We start from the raw sequence: 20900 nt of genomic DNA, 5'->3' as shown, positions 1-20900 counted from the left end.
TTTTTAATTTTGTCGAAAAATTTCACACTTTCTCGAATTTTTTTCTCCAAAGTGGGTAGGAATTTGAGGGTATGTCTATTCACCAAAAATGATTGTAATTGGCCCCCGCAACCGAAAATAATTTTTCCAGAACGTTTTGAAATAGTTGTTTTTCGCTGAAAAATTTAGGCATCTATCCCTCCCCTTGTCGATTTTTCTTAAAAATTCGTTTTTAATTTTTAATAATTCTGTTTGACACCCTACAGAAAAATTATCTAATATTTTTTTGTAGGTGCCCATGGGCGCTGCTTCAGAAAAAAATTTCAATGAGGTATCTTTACTATTGTAGGAGTTATGGCCGTTTAAAAATTGGACCACTTTTATGGGGTTTTCACATTTTACGGGACCAAGGAGCAACTTTTCCAATATTTTTAGAATTTCTACATATTCTCTACTAAAATACGCGTTGATTGCTTTTTTAAATATTAAAATCCTTCAATCCGTTCAGAAGTTATGACGTTTTAAAGATATGCATGAATTTTCAGAGAAGCATTTCTGGCCTCACATTAGATTTTCGGTAAAGAATTTTTTTTTTGAAAGTGCGTAGGATTTCGGGGTATGTCTATTCACCAAAAATGCTTGTAATTGAGCCCCGCAACCAAAAATAATTTTTTTAGAATGATTTAACATTTTTTAATTTAGTTTTGTTAACTTTTTAACGAAGCCTCCATTAACAAATTAGTATTCTTGATTTCCGTCTTATTTTCGCCTCTAGAATCTCCCATTAAAATTTTTCCCAGGGGTGGCCGAATACCCTGTACAGATGAAAAACCAAATGCATTCCAGAATTCTGTTGAGTACTGCTATTCTGTTGAAGATGAACCAAGATGCCATATATGTAGTGACGTGGCAATAATTAAATACTCATGGTGTAAGAAATCTTTGTGTTTCAAAACATTTTTTCGACGAGTACCACTATTATCGAAACTACATAGAGTAATTGCTATACACACTGTATGTATTTATAATTTATAAATCGCTCCACCTTTGCCACGATGTCATAGGTGGGTAATAAAAGCAATTAATCTTTACATTGCTGTTAAGAAATTTGTTACTGTTATTTTACTTGTTACTTGTTATTGTATAATTTAGTGCAAGCCTACAATACTTCATTAAAATCAAAGTTAGAACGGCTGTTACCATAGTGGATATGCGCGCAAGATGTAAATCATCAAAATCTGCAAAACTGTAGGAGACAATTTTAAAATATTACATACCAATGGATTTGGAATAAAGTGCTCGTCATTTTTTGTCATTATGAAAATTTCAATAAAATGAAAAATTAAGTTAATAAATTTTTTTTTGTTATAAACAAATTGTATTTTGTTAAATTTTTTAACACCATGTTATTGTACATAAGAAACCATTAACCTCGCCCATTAATAATTTTTTCGTATGTCTTTCCGTTTTCGAGATAGCCGTTTCGAGCCAAAACTTCAAGGGGTGGTTTCACCCCTTAAACTCGAGTTACCGCAGCTACGAAAATACGTGTCGATTATTTTTGGCTGCTTTATAAGTGTACGAAATTTCATCAAAATCGAAACCGGACCGTTCGCGAACGTTCCTTATTAGACACGCGTAGCTCGGAAAGTGCGGTTTGTGTTTTTCCCCTTTTATGTCCCGTTTTTTCCTCGAGTGAACGTTCAAGATGAATACGGACAGTGCAATGCATCTTGAGCAACTCAGTAAAGACAATTATGATACCTGGAGGACCCAAATGCGGGCGGTTTTAATAAAAAACGATGTCTGAGGTTACGTAAGCGGCGATTTGTCGCGACCGGTTGGATTCAAGGAGATTTGAAAGCACAATCGGGCATCATATTGTCAATAAGCCCGTCGGAAATCAAGACAGTGAAGTCGTGCACGACAGCACGAGAAATCTGGTTGAAGTTGGAAAAGATTCACCAATCAAAGGGACCGGTTCATAAAGCAGCTATATTAAATCGTCTAATTTCACACAGAATGGGAGACTGTGATGATACGCGTAGAAGCACGCAAGAGTTTCTAGACATCGTTGATAAGTTAGCTGACATGGGCATAAGGATAATTCCAGATTTTTTGACGATAATGCTCCTTCGAAGTTTGCCTGATAGTTTCGAAAACTTTCGGTACGCGATTGTGTCGTGAGACGATCTCCCATCGCCTGAATCGTTACGTATAAAAATATTGGAAGAGTACGAATCGTGCAAGAAAGGCCGAAGTGTTTCTAATCAAAATGCAATGGTGGCCGGAAAATCTGCAAACAAGAAAAACAATTACAATTGGAAAAGGGAGCCTTAGCCTCAAAATCCAAAGGGTAAAGTGAAGTGTTTTAGGTGCCACAAGTACGGACATTTTGCGAGGGACTGTGACGCGAGAGGGAGAGATTGGCCCGCGAATCAGATTGTTAGACGCGCCGAGGATGTACGTTTGTACGCCGTGTCGAGTGCGGGAGGACGCAACGAGATTTCTCAGACGTGTGAACGGTCGTATGGTGTATCGACAGTGGGTGTTCATCCCATATTTGTAACGATGCCCGTGCGTTTACGAAAGTTGCCGCGTGCAAGCACGGACGCATAAATACGGCAAATAGCGCGCGCGCGGAAATAGAAGCGAAGGGAATCGTTCCATTCGCGACAAGCATAAACGGGAGTGAAAAAACAATTCGTTTTCACGAGACGCTATACGTGCCGGATCTCCGAACAAATTTCGTATCGGTCCGTCGAATCACCGATAAGGGATATCGTGTAATTTTCGACAAGCACGAAACCAAGGTGGTTGATGACGCGGGAAGCGTGATTCTGGTCGCGGACCGGACGAACGGCCTGTGCTACGTTCGTGTCAACGAGGACAGCTGCAAGACGGTCAACGAACGAGGGAGAGCAATTTGTGCGTCGAGAGCAGATTCGCTGGATTGGCATATTCGTCTCGGACACTTGAACCAGGAGTCGCTTTGCAACGCACACAAAAGTGGCGCAATTCAGGGAGTGCAAGTGGGGGACGTGAGCAAAAAATTTGTCTGAGAGGTATGTATTAAGGGAAAGATGTCCCGTCTTCCTTTCCCCAGGATGTCGGAGAGGATGTCTAGCCTGGGCGATCTGGTCCACTCAGATGTTTGTGGTCCAATAAGAAACGTATCCATTGGAAGGAGTCGTTATTTTGTAACGTTTATCGACGACTGCACAGGATGGTGCGAGATAAGGTTTGTCGAGCACAAGAACCAGACGCTCCAGAAATTCGAAGAGTACAGGGTACTCGATGAGAAAAGGGGAAGAGGATGAAGACTATTCAAATAGACAACGGCCTGGGATAACACGGCGCTTGACGGTTCTTTATAGCCCGGAACAGAACCGGGTAGCCGAAAGGCGGAATCGAACCCTAATGGAGACGGCAAGGTGACTTCTTATCGAGTCAGATTTGCCACTATATTTCTGGACAAAGGCCGTGAATACGGCGAATTTCATTTGGAATCGATATCCCACCAGCAGGCTGAAGGGAAGAACGCCGTACAAGGCATGGTACGGAAAGACTCCTAACGTGGATTTCATGCGACGCTTCTGCTGCGAAGTACACGTTTTGGATAGGATCCAAAACAAAAGCAAGCTTGAGCCGCGATCCAAAAAGGGCATTCTCGTCGCGTACAGCGAGGAATCTAAGGGCTATCGGGTCTGGATCCCGAACGAAAGAAGAATCGTGATATCCCGCGATATAAAGTCCTTGGAGAAAGTTGGTGTCCAAACTAGCCCGCACTCGACCCTTATGAAGAACTACGACGGTACTACAGAGTATCTGGGTTACGATTTCCAATTGACGAAGAGTCCGGAAAAGCCAATCGATCGCGAATCAAATACGAGGTATGACTGTCCTACGTCTTCTGTTTCAGTGATCGAGGGTAGAGAAGTAAACCAGCAACCATCGATTTCGAGGCGAGGCAAAGGGAGGCCACGAAAGGTAATGACGGGAAGACGAGGAAGACCGAGAAAAGAATACCACACGGTCGAGGTCGACCCTACCGCCGAAGACGAAGAGGAAGAAGAGGAAATGGTCGACTCTACTACTGCCGTAGCAACGCGGCCGGACGTGGCCCATGCAGCGAGTTTGCTGAACCAGTTTAATGAGTGTTTTGGAAGGATTCACTGGATGACAGCAAAGCGGGTTCTACGGTATCTACAAGAAACAGCAGATTTAGGCATCACCTACCGGCGTGACGAACGGCCAATAGAAGGACTCGTCGATGCGGATTGGGCTGGGTATACCGATGACAGGTCATTGAACGGGTATGCATTCATTATGAATGGCGGGTGTGACTTTATCTTTAACCGAAACTGAGTATATGACACTCAGCGAGGCAACCAAGGAGGCTGTCTATCTTCGCCGTTTTCTACGCGAGCTCGGCGAAAGTGTGGACGTTATCAAATTGTCCAATGATAATTTTGGAGCTCAAAGACTTGCAGGTAATCCAGTTTTCCTCACGCTCGAACCAAGCACATAAATATCCGGCATCATTTCGTTCGCAAGACCGTCAATTCAGGGCTGGTGGATATTCATCACATCGTTTCTGAGAACATGCCGGCCGACATGCTGACCAAGGCGCTCAGCAAACCGAAGCACGAGGGCTGCGTTAGTCACCTGGGACTGACTGTGATGTTACGGAAGAAATCCAGTAGTCCAGTACCTTCGAGCGGAAGTATTAGAAAAATGGACGAGCTTATTTCTCAGGCATTGGATATGCGTCCAGTCATCGCCTGCTGAGAATGTTCGAGCTCGTCGCATTACATCGTCGTCAATCGGATCACTTCTGTACAGCCATATTTGCATTTATATAAATCTTTCTATCTTGTTCGTTAATTGTGTCTAAGTTTATTATTTCGTATCCTGACCTCATCAACAATTTTGAAAAAATTATTTTCGATTACAGGGTTCAATTACAATCATTTTTGGTCAATAGACATACCCTAGAAATCCTAACCATTTTCGAGAAAAAAATTCCTTATCGAAAATATAATTTCAAGCCAGAAATGTCACTCTAAAATTTCATGCGAATTTTTAAAATTTCATAACTCCTGAGGTTTCGTTCGCGAAGCATTACACCCTTGGACAAAAAGATAGCACATGTGTGCTATCATTAAGTTCTCATGTATAGAGTCGGAATCTCCCAAGTTAGGCGAATGGCATATAAACAGTATTTTGTAGTAGTATAATATATGACCTTAAAACTGTATTTCCGCTATTCCTCTTGTATTTACCAACAATAATTGTGAAATCCGGTCGGCGAAATGATAACACACTTTCGAATATTGTAATGTTTATTATCTATTAAATTGTACAAAAATAGAAAACTTTTTTAGTATTTAATAGTGCGTGGATCCGCCCTTATTCTCCACCACCTCCAGCATCCGTTTCGGCAAAGAACGATAGAGTTTTCTAATATAATCTAGTGATATGTTTCTCCATTCCTCTTCAAGGCACTTTTTTAGTTCATTAATATTTTGAAATTGCCTATTTTCCTTATAAACGGCTTGGCTTAGTTTGCTCCAACAGTTTTCAATGATGTTTAAATCGGGGGAACATACAGGCCAGTCCAAAACTGCAATATTTTCTTTTGAAAAATATTCTTTTACAACCTTGGCGGTGTGAACTGCGGCATTATCTTGCTGAAAGATAAAATCTTCTCTCGCAATATGTTTTGCGTACTTCGCAATTTGTTTCTGTATCAAATTACGATAAGTTGTAGCGTTCATTTTGCTGTTAATTGATATTAAATCGGTCTTTCCATTGTACCCAATACCTGCCCAAAGCATAATACTACCTCCACCCATTTGACGCCGTATTTGTGACAATTTTTTTTCCGTACATCATGGTAATAAAAATTAAATCCATCTGGGCCATCTAAATTAAATCTCTTTTCATCTGTGAATATAACTTTCCTCCACTTCTTGTTCCACCGTATATGTTCTTTGGCAAAATGTAACCGATGCTCCTTGTGATTCTCCTTTAAGGCTGGTCTTCGTTTTAATTTCATGCGTTTTATGTGCGCGGATTGTTGCAATACACGCCTGACATTCCGGGGATTAGTTTTTACGCCAACTTTTTCAGCAATTTCACGTGACGTGAGAAGCGAATTTGATGCAGCACGTAAAATTGCACGTTTTTCACGGATGGTAATCGCGGAAGGTCTCCCACTACTTTTTTTGTTCCATAATTATTCACATCCTCTAATAAATTATAAATAACTTTCCGACTTCTGCTGATAATTTTCGCAATTTTAGAAATTGTAAAATTTTCTTTCTTTAATTTCAAAATTGTTTTAATTTCTTCACTATTGAGTTGTTTTCCACGTCCCATTGTTTGAATAGAAATTTGTAAGATTTCTAATGAAATTCTTCTACCATGTACGGCGTCTACACTACTCGGAATACACAGAAGTACTAAGAAATAAAAACAAAATGCTTGGTGTGCTATCATTTCGTCGACCGGATTTCACAATTATTGTTGGTAAATACAAGAGGAATAGCGGAGATACAGTTTTAAGGTCATATATTATACTACTACAAGATACTGTTTATATGCCATTCGCCAAACTTGGGAGATTCCGACTCTATCCATGAGAATTTAATGATAGCACCCATGTACTATCATTTTGTCCAAGGGTGTATGTCCACGTGCTATGTACTGCACGGACTGTGCGTATTACACAGCTCCTTGCAGTGTTCCCTTAACCTTGTGCTCGATGGACCACCCAAACTGATGTTTGGAAAATATAGATAACCGAGCCCGTTGCTTCTGATTGAGAGCCCATTGCTCTTCGTGTTACACAAAAATATGAAACGTCTTGCGGAGAGTCTAATCGAGTTCGTAAGGCTCGATCAAACACGAATCTGATTCCAAATCTTAATGCTATCCTTAACCTAAGCTTGGCTTCCCCTACCAAGGTGACGAAAACGCATAGCGTTAACCGGTGGGAGGATTAGTCAAGCCAATCCTCAAAGTCGTCACCTTAGCAGGGCGTTTCTTACCCTTTGCAACATTTCCGCCCACCCTGCTGTCCAGTGTCCAGGTACACCATGCAAGAGTGAGCGAAAACGTTGCCTTTTTTATAAACAATTTGGGGAAAGCCAGAGCCCCTAAGACCCCGGTGGTCTGCAGCTGTGCGCTACCGCTGGTTTACGATACGTCAATTGCTTTTGAGGCAAGGAAGAGCTCCAAGGATTCCAGTCCCGTGTGGAGTTTGGAGATTCCTTAATAACCGCAATGCAATTTCCAAGTAAAAATGTCTCCAAGTCCGAATTCTCAAAAATAGCGGAGAAGTCACATCCGTATCATAAACCCCGCGATGTTAAGGTTCCTTTAGAATCTTTAACACCTGAACGGATTGGACGATTTTAATGTTTCAAAATGCAAACAACGCGTATTTTAGTGAAGAATATGTAGAGATTCCAAAAATATTGGAAAAGTTGTTCCTTGACCCCCCAAATTAGAAAAACCCCATAAAAAAGGTCTAATTTTCAAACGGCCATAACTCATACAATAGTGAAAATATTCCAATGAAATTTTGAAGCTAAGTAGAGCTCATGAGCACCTACAAAAAAGTAGTAGACAACTTTTCTGTACAGCGTCAAACAAACTTATTAAAAATCAAAAACGAATTTTGAAGAAAAATCGACAAGGGGATAGATGCCTAAATTTTTCGGCGAAATTGAAAAGTTTCAAATCACTTTGGAAAAATTATTTTCGGTTGTGAAAAAAATTCAGTACGGGCGGAATTCTAAACGTTAATAACTTCTCAACGAAGCCTGCATCAACAAATTGGTATTCTTGATTTTCGTCTTATTTTGGCTTCTAGAATGTCCCATTACAATTTTTTCCAGGGGTGGTCGAACACCCTGTATATAGGGAATACGCATTAAGTTATGTCACCATTTTTTAGGCATTTCCAGTAATGCAATTAAAATATGTTTCAGACAAAATTTTTTTAATATTTAGTGGGCGACATGTTTTTATATTCTTAAATCTCAAAAAATGCTTTTTACGTAAAAAAATTTAGGTCACCTTATACCATAGTATAATACACTGTTGAATTTGTCTTGACGTAACACAGTGGTGCTGTTCCCCGAAAAAGCAATAGAAAACATTTTCTGACTGACCACATGCAATATCCTGCGAGGTATTGAAGATATCAAAAAAATATTGTTACAAAAGTTGTTTTATTTAAAGGGGAGCATTATGTGGTATAAATAATTTTAGTGTAGGTGGGGTAGTGGATGAGATTTCAAAGTCAAGGTAATTTTTTTAAATGGAACCATATATTTTTTTCTTCATAATATGATAGCGGTTGTTGTAACAAATTCAACGACTTACTATACGTATATCATTACGAGACAGATCAACGGAAATCACTAGCCGAACCCTACGTACTGCAGCGATTGACGCACCAAATGTGCGTGGATCAGTTTACGCTTGCACGTACTGGAACAAACGTTTATTGCTGTCATTTTTACAGTAGCAGGTAGTAGCAACTAATTTTTGTTTAAGAATGAAGGCAAGACATCAGTCTTTAAAATGAGACCAAAACGAAACCTTTATCTTGTTTCATTCCTGATTAAAAAATGGATTTCGAGGTTATGAGCGATATTTGATGTGGATCAGTTTACGCTCGCACGTACCGAAGCAAACATTTATTGTTGTCATTTTTACAGTAGCAGGTAGTAGCAGCTAATTTTTGTTTAAGAATGAAGGCAAGACATCAGTCTTTAAAATGAAACCAAAACGAAAGCTTCATCTCGCTTCACTTCTAATTAAAAAATGGAATGAAAATTCAAAACATTCAAATAGGCATAATTCAAAAACTATCATAGATATAAAAATGTAAGACATACAAAAATCATAGAAAAATATAAAACATACAAAAAAGGATAGAAATGTAGAATATTTGAAAGGTAAATTAAAAATTAAATTTAAGGAAGAAATAAAAGGAGACAATGAAAATGAACAGATAAAAAAATCAAACGCATTCACACTTGTAAAGTTAAATAAAGAAACAAATAAACAACACATAAAGTGCTTTAATTGTGGGAAGATGAGCCATATGCAGAAGTATTGTCGGCACTGGTCACTGGAAGCAACCAAAGTTGGATGCATTAAAGCCATGTTTTCAGTGATAAATAGGATGTCAAAGGTAACAATAACCAATATATTTTATGTTAGAGAAATGTAGGTTAATTTAATAAGTTATTCAAAAATTACTGATAAAAATAGAATCATCTCAGTAGCGAATACTTTCAAGACATATGAAAAAAATAATAAATTAATAGCAATAGCTTTTAAGGAGAAAAAATTTTTATAAAATGAGGTGCTGTATAAACAACGAAAATAGTCAACCATATACAAATGTAGTAAATATTGATATTGAACAAAGACTATCTGAGAAGGAGAAGTGCCATAGGATACTTGGCCACATAAGCTTTAACTATCTAAATATTCTAAGCAAAAATGAATTAGTAAATGGATTACCTGTGGAATTAGGGCCAGAATATTTAAAATGTGCAATATACATAGAGAATAAGATGTGTAATATACATAGAGAATAAGATGTGTAATCTGCCTTTTGAAAACAACAGGGGTAAAGCAAAGGGTATTCTAGAGATAATACATTCAGATATAAATGGACCACATATGACAACTGGGAACTGTGGTGAAAAATATTTCTTATCATTCATTGATGATTTTAGCAAACTGGCAAAAGTTTACTGTATACGATCAAAAAATGAAGTATATGACTGTTTCGTGCAGTACACTAATGAAGTAGAGAATTTAAGTGGAAAGAGAATAAAAGTTTTTAGATGCGATAATGGAAAGGAGTACATAAATTTAAGAATTATCTGTTTTGCCAGGGAGAAAGGAATACTGAACCCTTGTCCACCATATATGTATGAGTTAAATGGAACGGCAGAGAGGTTTAACAGGTTAATTATGGGCATGGCCAGATGTTTGCTAAGCGAAGTAAAAGTCAATAGAAGGTTTTGGCTCGAATATATTAAAACTGCGGCGTATATAAAAAATAGCACACTCACTAACACAGTGATCAGAAAAACTCCTTATGAAATATTTTTCAATTAGAGACCATCGGTTAAAAATTTACATCTATATGGAAGTAAAATATATATACGAATTCCAGAAGTAAAAAGGGTATCCAAGTGGGACAAGATGGCCAAACTTGGAATACTGCTAGGATATACAGATGTTGGTTATATAGTTTTAATTGAAGGAAAAATAATAGTAGCCAGACATGTAGACGTAGTGGAGGAAAACATAGAGTATATAGGTTTTGAAGAGGATGGAAAGGAGAATGAGGAAGAAAAGTCAGAAAATGACACAGAAGAAGTAAGCAAAGAAGAAAGGGAGATGAGAGAAGAAATTGAATCAAAACCTGACGAATCAACAGTGAGAAGATCAAAAAGAACCCGAAAACCTCTGAATATATATGGAGATCCATATATTTATGTAAACTATTCTGATATAAGTATACCGAGCATGTTTCAGTAGGCAATAGAGAGCGACGAATCAGAACAGTGGAAGGCAGCTATGAGGAAGGAAACGGATAATATAGAGAAGAATAAAACTTGGGAATTAGTACAGGCACCAAATAAAAAGGTTTCAGACGTTAGATGGATGTATGCAAGAAAAGCTGGAGGTGTTTATAAGGCCAGACTAGTAGTCAAGGTTTTCAACAAGAGGGAGAAATTGAAAACTTCTATTTTATTGCTATTATCTTACTGCTGCCAAAATAATCTACAGATCGAACAAATGGACATTGAAAGAGCATTTCTCAATGGTAAGATTACTTCCGAAATATGTATATGTGAGACAGCCTTTAGGCTTCTATGACAACAGCGAAAAGGTTTATAAATTACACAAAGCACTGTATGGTTTAAGAGGTAGTCCACGAGTATGGTATGAATGATTCGATAGTTATATAAAAAAGCTAGACTTCCAAAGAAATGAGTATTATTATTGTTTATATGCCAAAGAAGAAAATAATGTGCGAGTTTACGTTTTACTTATTGTTGATGATCTTCTTATTTGTATTAGGGATAGGGATATCATCTGCAACATTAAAGCTAAGTTATCAAATAAATTTAATATGAAAGATATGGGAAAGGTTAAAAATTTTATAGACGTAGTAATAAAATATAATTTAACAGACGAGAATGTAATGACATTAAGTCAAAAGAGATATAAAGGATGTTCAGCCACCCCTAGGAAAAATTGTAGTGGGAGATTCTAGAGGCCAAAATAAGACGAAAATCAAGAATACCAATTTGTTGATGCAGGCTTCGTTGAGAAGTTAACGTTTAGAATTCCGCCCGTACTGAATTTTTTTCACGAAAGTACGTAGGATTTTGAGGGTATGTCTGTTCACCAAAAATGCTTGTAATTGACCCTCACAACCGAAAATAATTTTTCCAAAGTGATTTGAAACTTTTCAATGTCGCCGAAAAATTTAGGACCCCCTTGTCGAATTTTTTTCAAAATTCGTTTTTGATTTTTAATAAGTTTGTTTGACGCTGTACAGAAAAGTTGTCTACTACTTTTTTGTAGGTGCCCATGAGCTCTACTTCGCTCCAACATTTCATTGAAATATTTTCACTATTGTAAGAGTTATGGCCGTTTGAAAATGGGACCATTTATATGGGGTTTTTCTAATTTGGGGGGTCAAGGAACAACTTTTCCAATATTTTTGGAATCTCTACATATTCTTCACTAAAATATGCTTTATTTGTCTTAAGAAACATTAAAATCCTTCAATCCGTTCAGAAGTTATGACGTTTTAAAGATACAAACGAAATTTTGAAGTGACATTTCTGGTCTCACATTATATTTTCGGTAAGAAATTTTTTTCTCGAAAATGGTTAGGATTTCGAGGGTATGTCTATTGAGTAAAAATGATTGTAATTGACCCCTACAATCAAAAATAATTTTTTTTAGAAAGATTTGAAATTTTTTAATTTCGCCGAAAAATTTCAGCGCTTACTCGTATTTTTTTCTCGGAAGTGCGTAGAATTTTGGGGATATGTTTATTCACCAAAAATGATTATAATTGATCCCTGCAACCGAAAATAATTTTTTCCAGAATAGTTTGAAAATTTTTACTTTAATTTTTTAATCATTTATAACGAAACCTCAGTCAAGAAATTAATATTCTCGATTTTCGTTTCATTTTGGCCTCTAGAATCTCCCATTAAAATTTTTTCCAGGTTTGGCCGAACACCCTATATACATATAGATTCTCTCGAAATATGTGTAAATAACAAAATTTGAACAAGCTATGAAACAGTACAATGAAACATCTTTGTTTAGTATTTTAAAGTAGAAGGCCTTAATGGCTTGACCTAAACACAAAGTCATGCTGCAACGTATTCTGTGCGACATACTGTGCAAAAGGACACGTTACGAACACGACGTGAAAGTTTTTCCCTTATACGTGCTTCGGAAAAAACGGGAGCCCGAGTTTCGTGATGTACCAGCTAACCGGCCAAGTAAATTCATCGTAAATAAATGTTTTCGTTTGTATGGCGCGTGAGAGGAGCCGACGATTGTTGTAATTGGAAATATGTAATTCGTCGCAATAACGTCACGCGAAGGAGGATATTAAAACTGAGGTCGTACTATTGATTTTGGGCCAACTTAAACAAGGAAAAGGGGCAGGTAGAGTGCAACGGCATGGTATGCCTACCCCACAAGTTTATTTTTATAATATAAGCGAGTTAAATATAAACAGATCCTAGTGATTAAAATGATACAAACAAAATAAAAATAAAAAGATAAATTTTTATATTATTGCAACATGTACGTATTTTACTGTAAAGTATGTTGTTATCTAAAACAATACATAAATATACTTAAATTTTAATAAAAAGTTAAATTTTTAAAAAAAGAATACAGTCGATCTACTGACATCAAAATGTTAATAATTCGAATAGAAAGAAAGAAAAACATAATATTGAAAGAAAAAACAATAATTGTTTCACCTTTTGAAATGTTAATGATTTCATTACTGATAACAATGAAAGCCATTTTTTTCAATTAAGATAACCGAACACTAGCACCTAATATTTCAGGATTTGTTTATACATATAATCGCATATATATACAAAAAACATTTATCTTAATCATAGACTCCGTATCTAGTAGTTCACAAATACAAATATTAAACTACTTGTAAAATCACCTGTTTTAAGAGGATTTTATTAGTCATTAAGGACATAGTACTTGAAACGTGATTTAAAATAAAATATAAACCATACATTGAAATATTACTGTACATACTGCTACATATTTAATTTATTGAAACCAAAAAAATTAAGACTTTCATTTGTTTTGTTACACTGATTTATATTTCAATATACCGAAATAATTTGTTCCAAACAACTGCAAGATAAGTCATAACAAGAAGATATCACTTAGTTAATAATACTGAATAAATAAACGATTATGTAACTGTAATAGAATAACGAATAAAATTTTTGTTATTTGTTCTCTGTATAAAAATTTATTCAAATAATCCCCAACATTGCCTTACATTCTGCTAATTTATCATGAAAATTTAAGCGTCCAAAACAGAAAATTTTGTTAGAGAGGCATTAGACGATTAGTAGTTGATAATACAAAATTACAATACATGTAACATAACTAAATAAATCTGTTCGTTTTTAACTTGTCTTTTAAATAAAATTCGTTATTTTTTTATTATTGTTAGTTACTAACTAGGACATACTATTAATTTTGAAATATGGTGTTGTTTGAAAGGCATATTTTTGAGTAAGTTACTCGCAAAGGGTCTAGCCGAAAAAGCATGGTAAAAATGCCACCAAACCAAATTGAACGAGGTTCATACCACTCGATAGATGGTTCGAAAAATACCCTTTTCACAGAGTTTCAACCCGGTATCTCTATTACGGGGGTAATTACGGGGTGAAAATCATTTTTTGGTTTATCCTTAACATCTCCCGTTCTCCTTAATTACAAATTATGAACAAAATCATGGTTATTCTATCAATTGATGTACATATTCGAGAATTTTTTCAGAATTTTTGGATGCAAATTCGATTTTTAAAAAATTCGAAAATATTTTAATCGGCGATTTTTTGTCGAAATTATCAAGTGACCACGTTTGCTTTTTTTCAGTATAAAGCTCTCAAAAGAATTAGTTATCTCTAATTTTTTCAGATTTTTCGAAGGGGTGGAACGTAGTCCAAAAAATAAAAAATGATCAAAAAATGGTGATAAAGCTTTATATTGCCTTAATTACTTACGTGACCATGTTCATATTTTTACAGCTATAGCGTAATATTATGACTATTAATGCGTAATTTTTTCAGATTTTTTGAAAAAGTGTTTTTGGAAAAATTGTTAAAGAATTATTAATTCATATATCCTAATTTTTCATACGGAAAAAGGCCGCACATGCTTTTAAAATAGATGTAAATAAAATATATTCGTTTACATACTTTGTTAACTGGTCGCTATATGTAGTTTCAAATACGTGTGGTACCGGACTCCTGTTGATTAGAACCGCCTCGGTAAGGCATCGCGCGGCGCGGTTCTAATGCGCTGATCATTTTGGTAAAGCATCCAGCAACATTTTCTCTGAATCTGAACAATATTATGTACTGATAAACAGGAAGATGGGGATGAGACTAACTCAAACAATATTATAAATATAAATCATATTATATTATAAATATGAATCTTTGTTATCTAAAACAAAACAAAAATATAGTTCAGTTCAAAGCGCAATCACGACGCACTAATAAAAAACTGTGCAAATGCTATATAGACTACACATCAAATTCAATGGGCTACTCCGGAATTAGACGATATTTTTGCGAATGTGCAAGTGGTAACAGGATAATTGGATGTTGCTCGCATATAGCTGTAATAATGTATTATCTATTGCATGACAGATATACTTCAAAAATAATAAAACCTGCAGAAATACTGAGTAAATTATTTGATGATAGCGATGAAGATTGAAGAACAAACCAAGTTATTAATGCTGCCAATAAAAATAATAGCAGTAAACCTTGTTTAGATCATTTATTTTAACTAAAGCAAAAATATTTAAGGAATTCTAAGAGAATATATTTAAAATGATGAAAAGGGATGCGGCGATATAGGAAAATATAATAATTATAGGAGTACTAATTTTACAAATAAAATGTAACTTCTGCGGTCTATAAGCGTTTCTTTATTGTTTCGAGTAGAGACCTCGTCGATAGTTCGAGACGTTACACATAACTGACTGTCGCTCACTGGAATTCGGGAGCCGTTACACATGTTCAGCAAAAACCGAAACGTCCTCTCTGCGCAGAGAGAGAGGGGCTTTGTGTACACCATACAGTAGCGATATACTGGGTATGCCAAAATACAAATTTGAAAAGTCGGTTTAATGCTTACAGAATATATAAAAAACTTCATATACATAATATTGTTCAGATTCAGAGAAAATGTTGGCAATATCGCGGATGCTTTACCAAAATAATCAGTGCATTAGAACCGCGCCGCGCGATGCCTCGCCGTGGCGGTTCTAATCAACAGGAGTCAGGTACCACACGTATTTGAAACTACATATAGCGACCAGTTAACAAAGTATGTAAACAAATATATTTTAATTATATCTATTTTAAAAGCATGTGCGGCCTTTTTCCGTATGAAAAATTAGGATATATGAATTAATAATTCTTTAACAATTTTTCCAAAAACACTTTTTTAAAAAATCTGAAAAAATTACGCATTAATAGTCATAATATTACGCTATAGCTGTAAAAATATGAACATGGTCACGTAAGTAATTAAGGCAATATAAAGCTTTATCACCATTTTTTGATCATTTTTTATTTTTTGGACTACGTTCCACCCCTTCGAAAAATCTGAAAAAATTAGAGATAACTAATTCTTTTGAGAGCTTTATACTGAATAAAAACAAACGTGGTCACTTGATAACTTCGACAAAAAATCGATGGTTAAAATATTTTCGAATTTTTTAAAAATCGAATTTGCATCCAAAAATTCTGAAAGAATTCTCGAATATGTACATCAATTAATAGAATAACCATGATTTTGTTCATAATTTGTAATTAAGGAGAACGGGAGATATTAAGGATAAACCAAAAAATTATCTTCACCCCGTAATTACCCCCGTAGTAGAGATACCGAGTTGAAACTCTGTGAAAAGGGATTTTTTCGAACCACCTACCGAGTCGTATTAACTCCGTTCATTTTTGTTTGGAGGCACTTTTACCATGCTTATTCGACTAGACCCATTCTATGATAATATATAAATATCTTGTTAAGAGATCATACATTTTATGAAATATTTTGTTTCATAATAAAAAAATATTTTTTAATACAATCCAACACGAAAACTTAAATATTTATTATTAATTATTTATTAACATGTATAATATCCAGTTAGGAAATTAGATTAGGTAGGTATATTAGCTGAAATGGTTATCTTGACACGTTGACTGCCAGTCTAAAACTGTAAAATTGTTTACAAAACCAAAACTTTGATTTTAGACAATTCTAAACTACAATTCTAAACTCAAAACTTGTCGTCGTACTTGCTTTTGTAATCTCACTAAAATTTATGAAGCCTATGCAAATTTGTTTTCTTTAACATTTCAACTTGAGAATTAATTGTTTTAGTTCCACTGTCAAAAGTTCTGTCACCCATATATGGGTGGCGTGGCAATCAAAGTGTTAAGGGGGGAGTCTCATATGAGATCTAAAAAAAATCAATTTCTTTTTAATTTCATTTTTTGGAAGTATATATATTTAAGAATGTACTGTTAAATTTTGAGAAATAAATGTCAAGTTTTGTGGATTGTAGAACATTTTTTGTATAGCTCTGGCGGTAATTACCGGAGTTATTGCTTCGGTTACCTTGTACAGCCCAGACATTACTGTTTCGAAAGATTTTGAAAGGGTCAAGAGACATCTGCTGTTTTTAAAAGTCGAAATTCTAGCGTTTGTGCCATCTGTGTGCCAACATTTTAGAAGGAATTCTATATGGAGCTGGGATTGATTAGTATGATTTTGTAAACTTTAAATACGTTTTTCTCAAAACGTTACTTTCTTAACTGGCATAGATAAAATCTCGAAAACTATACGTTCGATTGCTTTGAAATTTTTACATGTTGTTCCACATACTAATAGTTCTCGCGCGTACCAAAACCAAATTCATCATAATTCATTCATCATAAGATCCTTTCATAAGATTCTTGCCTAAAGCAATTCTTGTAGCAATTGCTTTTTTTACTAAATCGCAAAAACATTTGTTTTCTCTCAATCAAATCTGAATTACAAACCTTCATGTTGCTATCACAGGATAGCATTGTTCATTCGTGGGTATCGACTGTAGAAAGTGTCAAGTACACAAAAATATAAGCCAAACAGAAATAAAATGTATACAAGTATGGTTTTTTGACCAAGCGATATCGTATAATCCCAATCTCAGTCAATGTTGACAATTTCTATGACATTTACATGATTATTTTATGTATTGGTTCAATTCTACGTTACGTTTAAAGGTTTAATTAATGTTTAATTTTGTTCACCTTTCAATATTAGCCAACAATGAAGTTCATTAAACGAGTACAAGTACAAAAAAACGTACACAGCATTTAATAGTAGATTCACGATTTGTTTCTCTATTCGGGCATACAGAGACAACAAGAGAGTACGGTATAGGTAGCCCTCCTACAATACGGAATTCTATAACGTGGTTTTGTTATAACACGATTCACAAATTGCAAGAACACTCCTACAATACGGCATCTTATAATGTAGTTTCGCTTTGACACGACAAGAGAATTGCAAAAACCTTTGTACAACACTGTACGTCTACAGTACTGGACAACATGATTTTTGCTTAACATATTTAAAAACTAAATTACCTGAAAATAATGACGCGAAGGAATAATGAACTCTAGTGATTTAAATAAAAATATATAAACAAATTGTAAATTTATTAAATTAAGGTTATGTTAAATTAAAATAATATTTTTTGTTTTGTGTTATACATACACTTATATTTTTCGTAAAAATTAAGTCGCTTATATAGAATTAAAAAAAGTATTTGTTTTCAATAAGTTTTCAGAACGTAACCCCCCTTTTTGTACTGACTTTGGGTTTCATATAACTCAGTTTTACACAACACGGCATTTTCTAGGAACCTATCTAGCGTGTTACAGAAGGGTTACCTGTATTTTCTTCGGCGTGAATCAGCTGAACGCGAAAGTTCGAGACTGTAGACTACTCCGGTTCCATTATCACGATAGATTCGGATAGAAAATTATAAAAGAAAATCAAAAGGAAAAGCAATGCGTACCTTGGGATTGCCATTACTGAGCCATGGTATGATGTTGTCGATAAACATTCCGATGTCTTGACATTCGATGCTCTTGTTCTCATCGCCCAAATAATTCAACAGCAAACTGCCAACATTTAACTTTTTCTTGATGTCCGTCGTTGACAGGAGCGGCATAAAACCGTCCATATCACGCGGATTCACCGCCATGGTGGCCTGCTGATTGCACGTCGTTTCCGCGCAACGTTGGCGAGTCTTTCAACGAAAACTAGATTTCACCCGCAACACTGCCCAAGGCACATAGTTCGTCTGTGGTTTCACAATGCACGAGAACGAAACAAAACACGTCTCATTTCATCGTGCCAACGATAGATTTTCACACAAAGAACACGATTTTCGGCGAAACAAACTTGTCCATGCGATTTAAAAGCCATACGCAAACAGTGTGTACTTCGCGACCGTTGGTCGAACGTTGTATTACAATTAACAAGCTATGTTGTTCGACGGTTTCTTACGCGAGATTTTGTTAAACGTTGAGCGATTAGATGTTAAACGTTGGTCACAATTTAGCTCTATTAAGCATGAAAAATAATAACGGACGCACGAACGTAACGAATATTATCGGCACTGTATACGCGACACCATTTCGATTTGTCGATCGTCTGTCTCTTTTTCTCCTTCGCGATTGAAGCGCTGATTAGTTCGAACGGACGTCGTGCGAATTACGATTCAGTGTGGCCAGATCGGGCATAATTGAGTGCATCGAAATCGACATTAGTAACGACGAACATCCTTAGCGTCTAACGGAGTGGTAGGGATAGCAGGCATATACTACCGCACGAGCCACGTGAATGTGAGCTCGGCTCTTCCAGCAACTTCGGGAAATCGATAAAGAACGTTAGTGTGAGCCTTTCCTTCTTGCTCTTGAAACAGCGAATCGGCATACGATTCCAAGTCACGACTGCCCCAGCATTTTTATACTCGAAACTATGGAAGGTATAAGCAAAGTACCATAATGAAAGAAAAATTTCAAAAATTTTGTTAGTGGAAATACACGTTTTAAAACACCCTGATCATATTTTAATTATTGAAAAAAAAAGAAATTTTTTTGTATTATTCCTATGTATGAGCGTACATATGTGTATTATTAATACGATTGAGTATAAATGGCTGAATAAATTTAAATGAAACTTTACATTTAAGTTTTATGTTCGTATTTCAAAGTCAGGTTAGACATTGACTATAATCAGCCCATGGATAATAATGATTATACCTCTTGTTTTATATGTAGATGTTCCGATACATAGACATAATTTATAAAAAATTTTTTAAATGTTTCATATAAATCTTAGGAAAAATTAAATTTTATGTAAAAAAAATTAAGTAAACTTTTTCTCTACCTTCTCTAGAAAAGAAAAAATTAAATGAATCTTATACATTACATGTTTACTTAAATCGCATTGAAAACGAATACCATAAATGTTTTAGAATAATGTGCAAAATGGTCTCCCTCGCAAAGAGTTAATTGAGAAATAAATGTTTGGTAATTGAAAACAGGTAAGCAGCTTAACCGGCTGTGATTTTCGCTAAGCCAAATTCAAAACTCGATTCTAACAAGGAAAAGTTGGAATGGTACCCAGTTTTGGGTTAGGTTTTACTTTGAGATATTATTAAAGTTGTTACAGATACTTATCTTCAGAAATAGAATTACATTTCCCAGCAACCAGCGTGATATGAGTGATGAGGTGTTTACCTGCAAGATCAAGCTTCTTTTGCTCTGTAAATTCGAACCCTGCTAGAACAAATCTTTTTTTTATTTTTTCAATCACATTTTAATCGTACGCTAAATGTGACATTATATTTTTGTCTGACCTTCGAATATTTTTTTTCTAAAAGTTGAATTTAACCAATTATATTTATATAGCATATGTTATTTTCAATGTACGAATTACATGAATCTGGATGATAATTTTCGTAAAAACAGTCAAAACATAAAAATTTCAAGCACCACGTACATCTAATGAAAGTTCTGTTTTCACAGAAATTACAAAATTTTTTATTTAACTCTGATTGAGCAGCCGCTTCATTTACATTGATAAAATGTGAACGATTTTCGGTTAGTCGTACCTTGTACCTCGTACTTTTTACCTTATACTTCAGGTAAAAAGGGATATAACTGGGTAAAATAGTTTTATGACATTACCTGCTACCTCATGTTACTGTTTTAAAATGAAACGCTATGTTTTGTACCTGTAAAAATATTAGACTAAATCCTTTTAAAATTTTGAATCCAACCCATACTTTGTATTATAATGGCAAACGGGATCACTTTTCCTTTGATTCTGAAAACGGTTTGAAAACTCGTGACTTCCGGCAAAAGAATTCAGTTGTCGATCACCATGTGCACGTTCTTCATTTTGATGGATCGATACAAATATTTTTTTATGCAAAGTTAAGCCAAATCAAATACCGAGGAAAATCATTATTAATTAATTTCTGCAACAATTAATTC

General features: G+C 35.3%; 2 protein-coding genes across 8 annotated transcripts in view; both read right to left on the bottom strand.

Moving 5' to 3' along the window:
• Window positions 1-19022, bottom strand: part of Chb (CLIP-associating protein) — a 199109-nt gene extending 180087 nt beyond the window's left edge. For all 7 annotated transcript variants that reach the window (XM_076765665.1, XM_076765666.1, XM_076765667.1 and 4 more), the window contains exon 1: window positions 18410-19022. In XM_076765665.1, the coding sequence (XP_076621780.1) occupies window positions 18410-18598 (189 nt within the window). In that variant the 5' untranslated portion in view covers window positions 18599-19022. The remainder of the gene's footprint in view (window positions 1-18409) is intronic.
• LOC143342143 (uncharacterized) overlaps window positions 1-20900 on the bottom strand; it is a 182635-nt gene that overhangs the window by 143869 nt on the left and 17866 nt on the right. The window lies entirely within an intron of this gene.

This window comes from Colletes latitarsis, chromosome 5, assembly GCF_051014445.1.
Source record: "Colletes latitarsis isolate SP2378_abdomen chromosome 5, iyColLati1, whole genome shotgun sequence".
NCBI lineage: Eukaryota > Metazoa > Arthropoda > Insecta > Hymenoptera > Colletidae > Colletes > Colletes latitarsis.
Note: the sequence above shows the minus strand (reverse complement) of the source record. Positions and strands in the feature narration are given on the sequence as shown.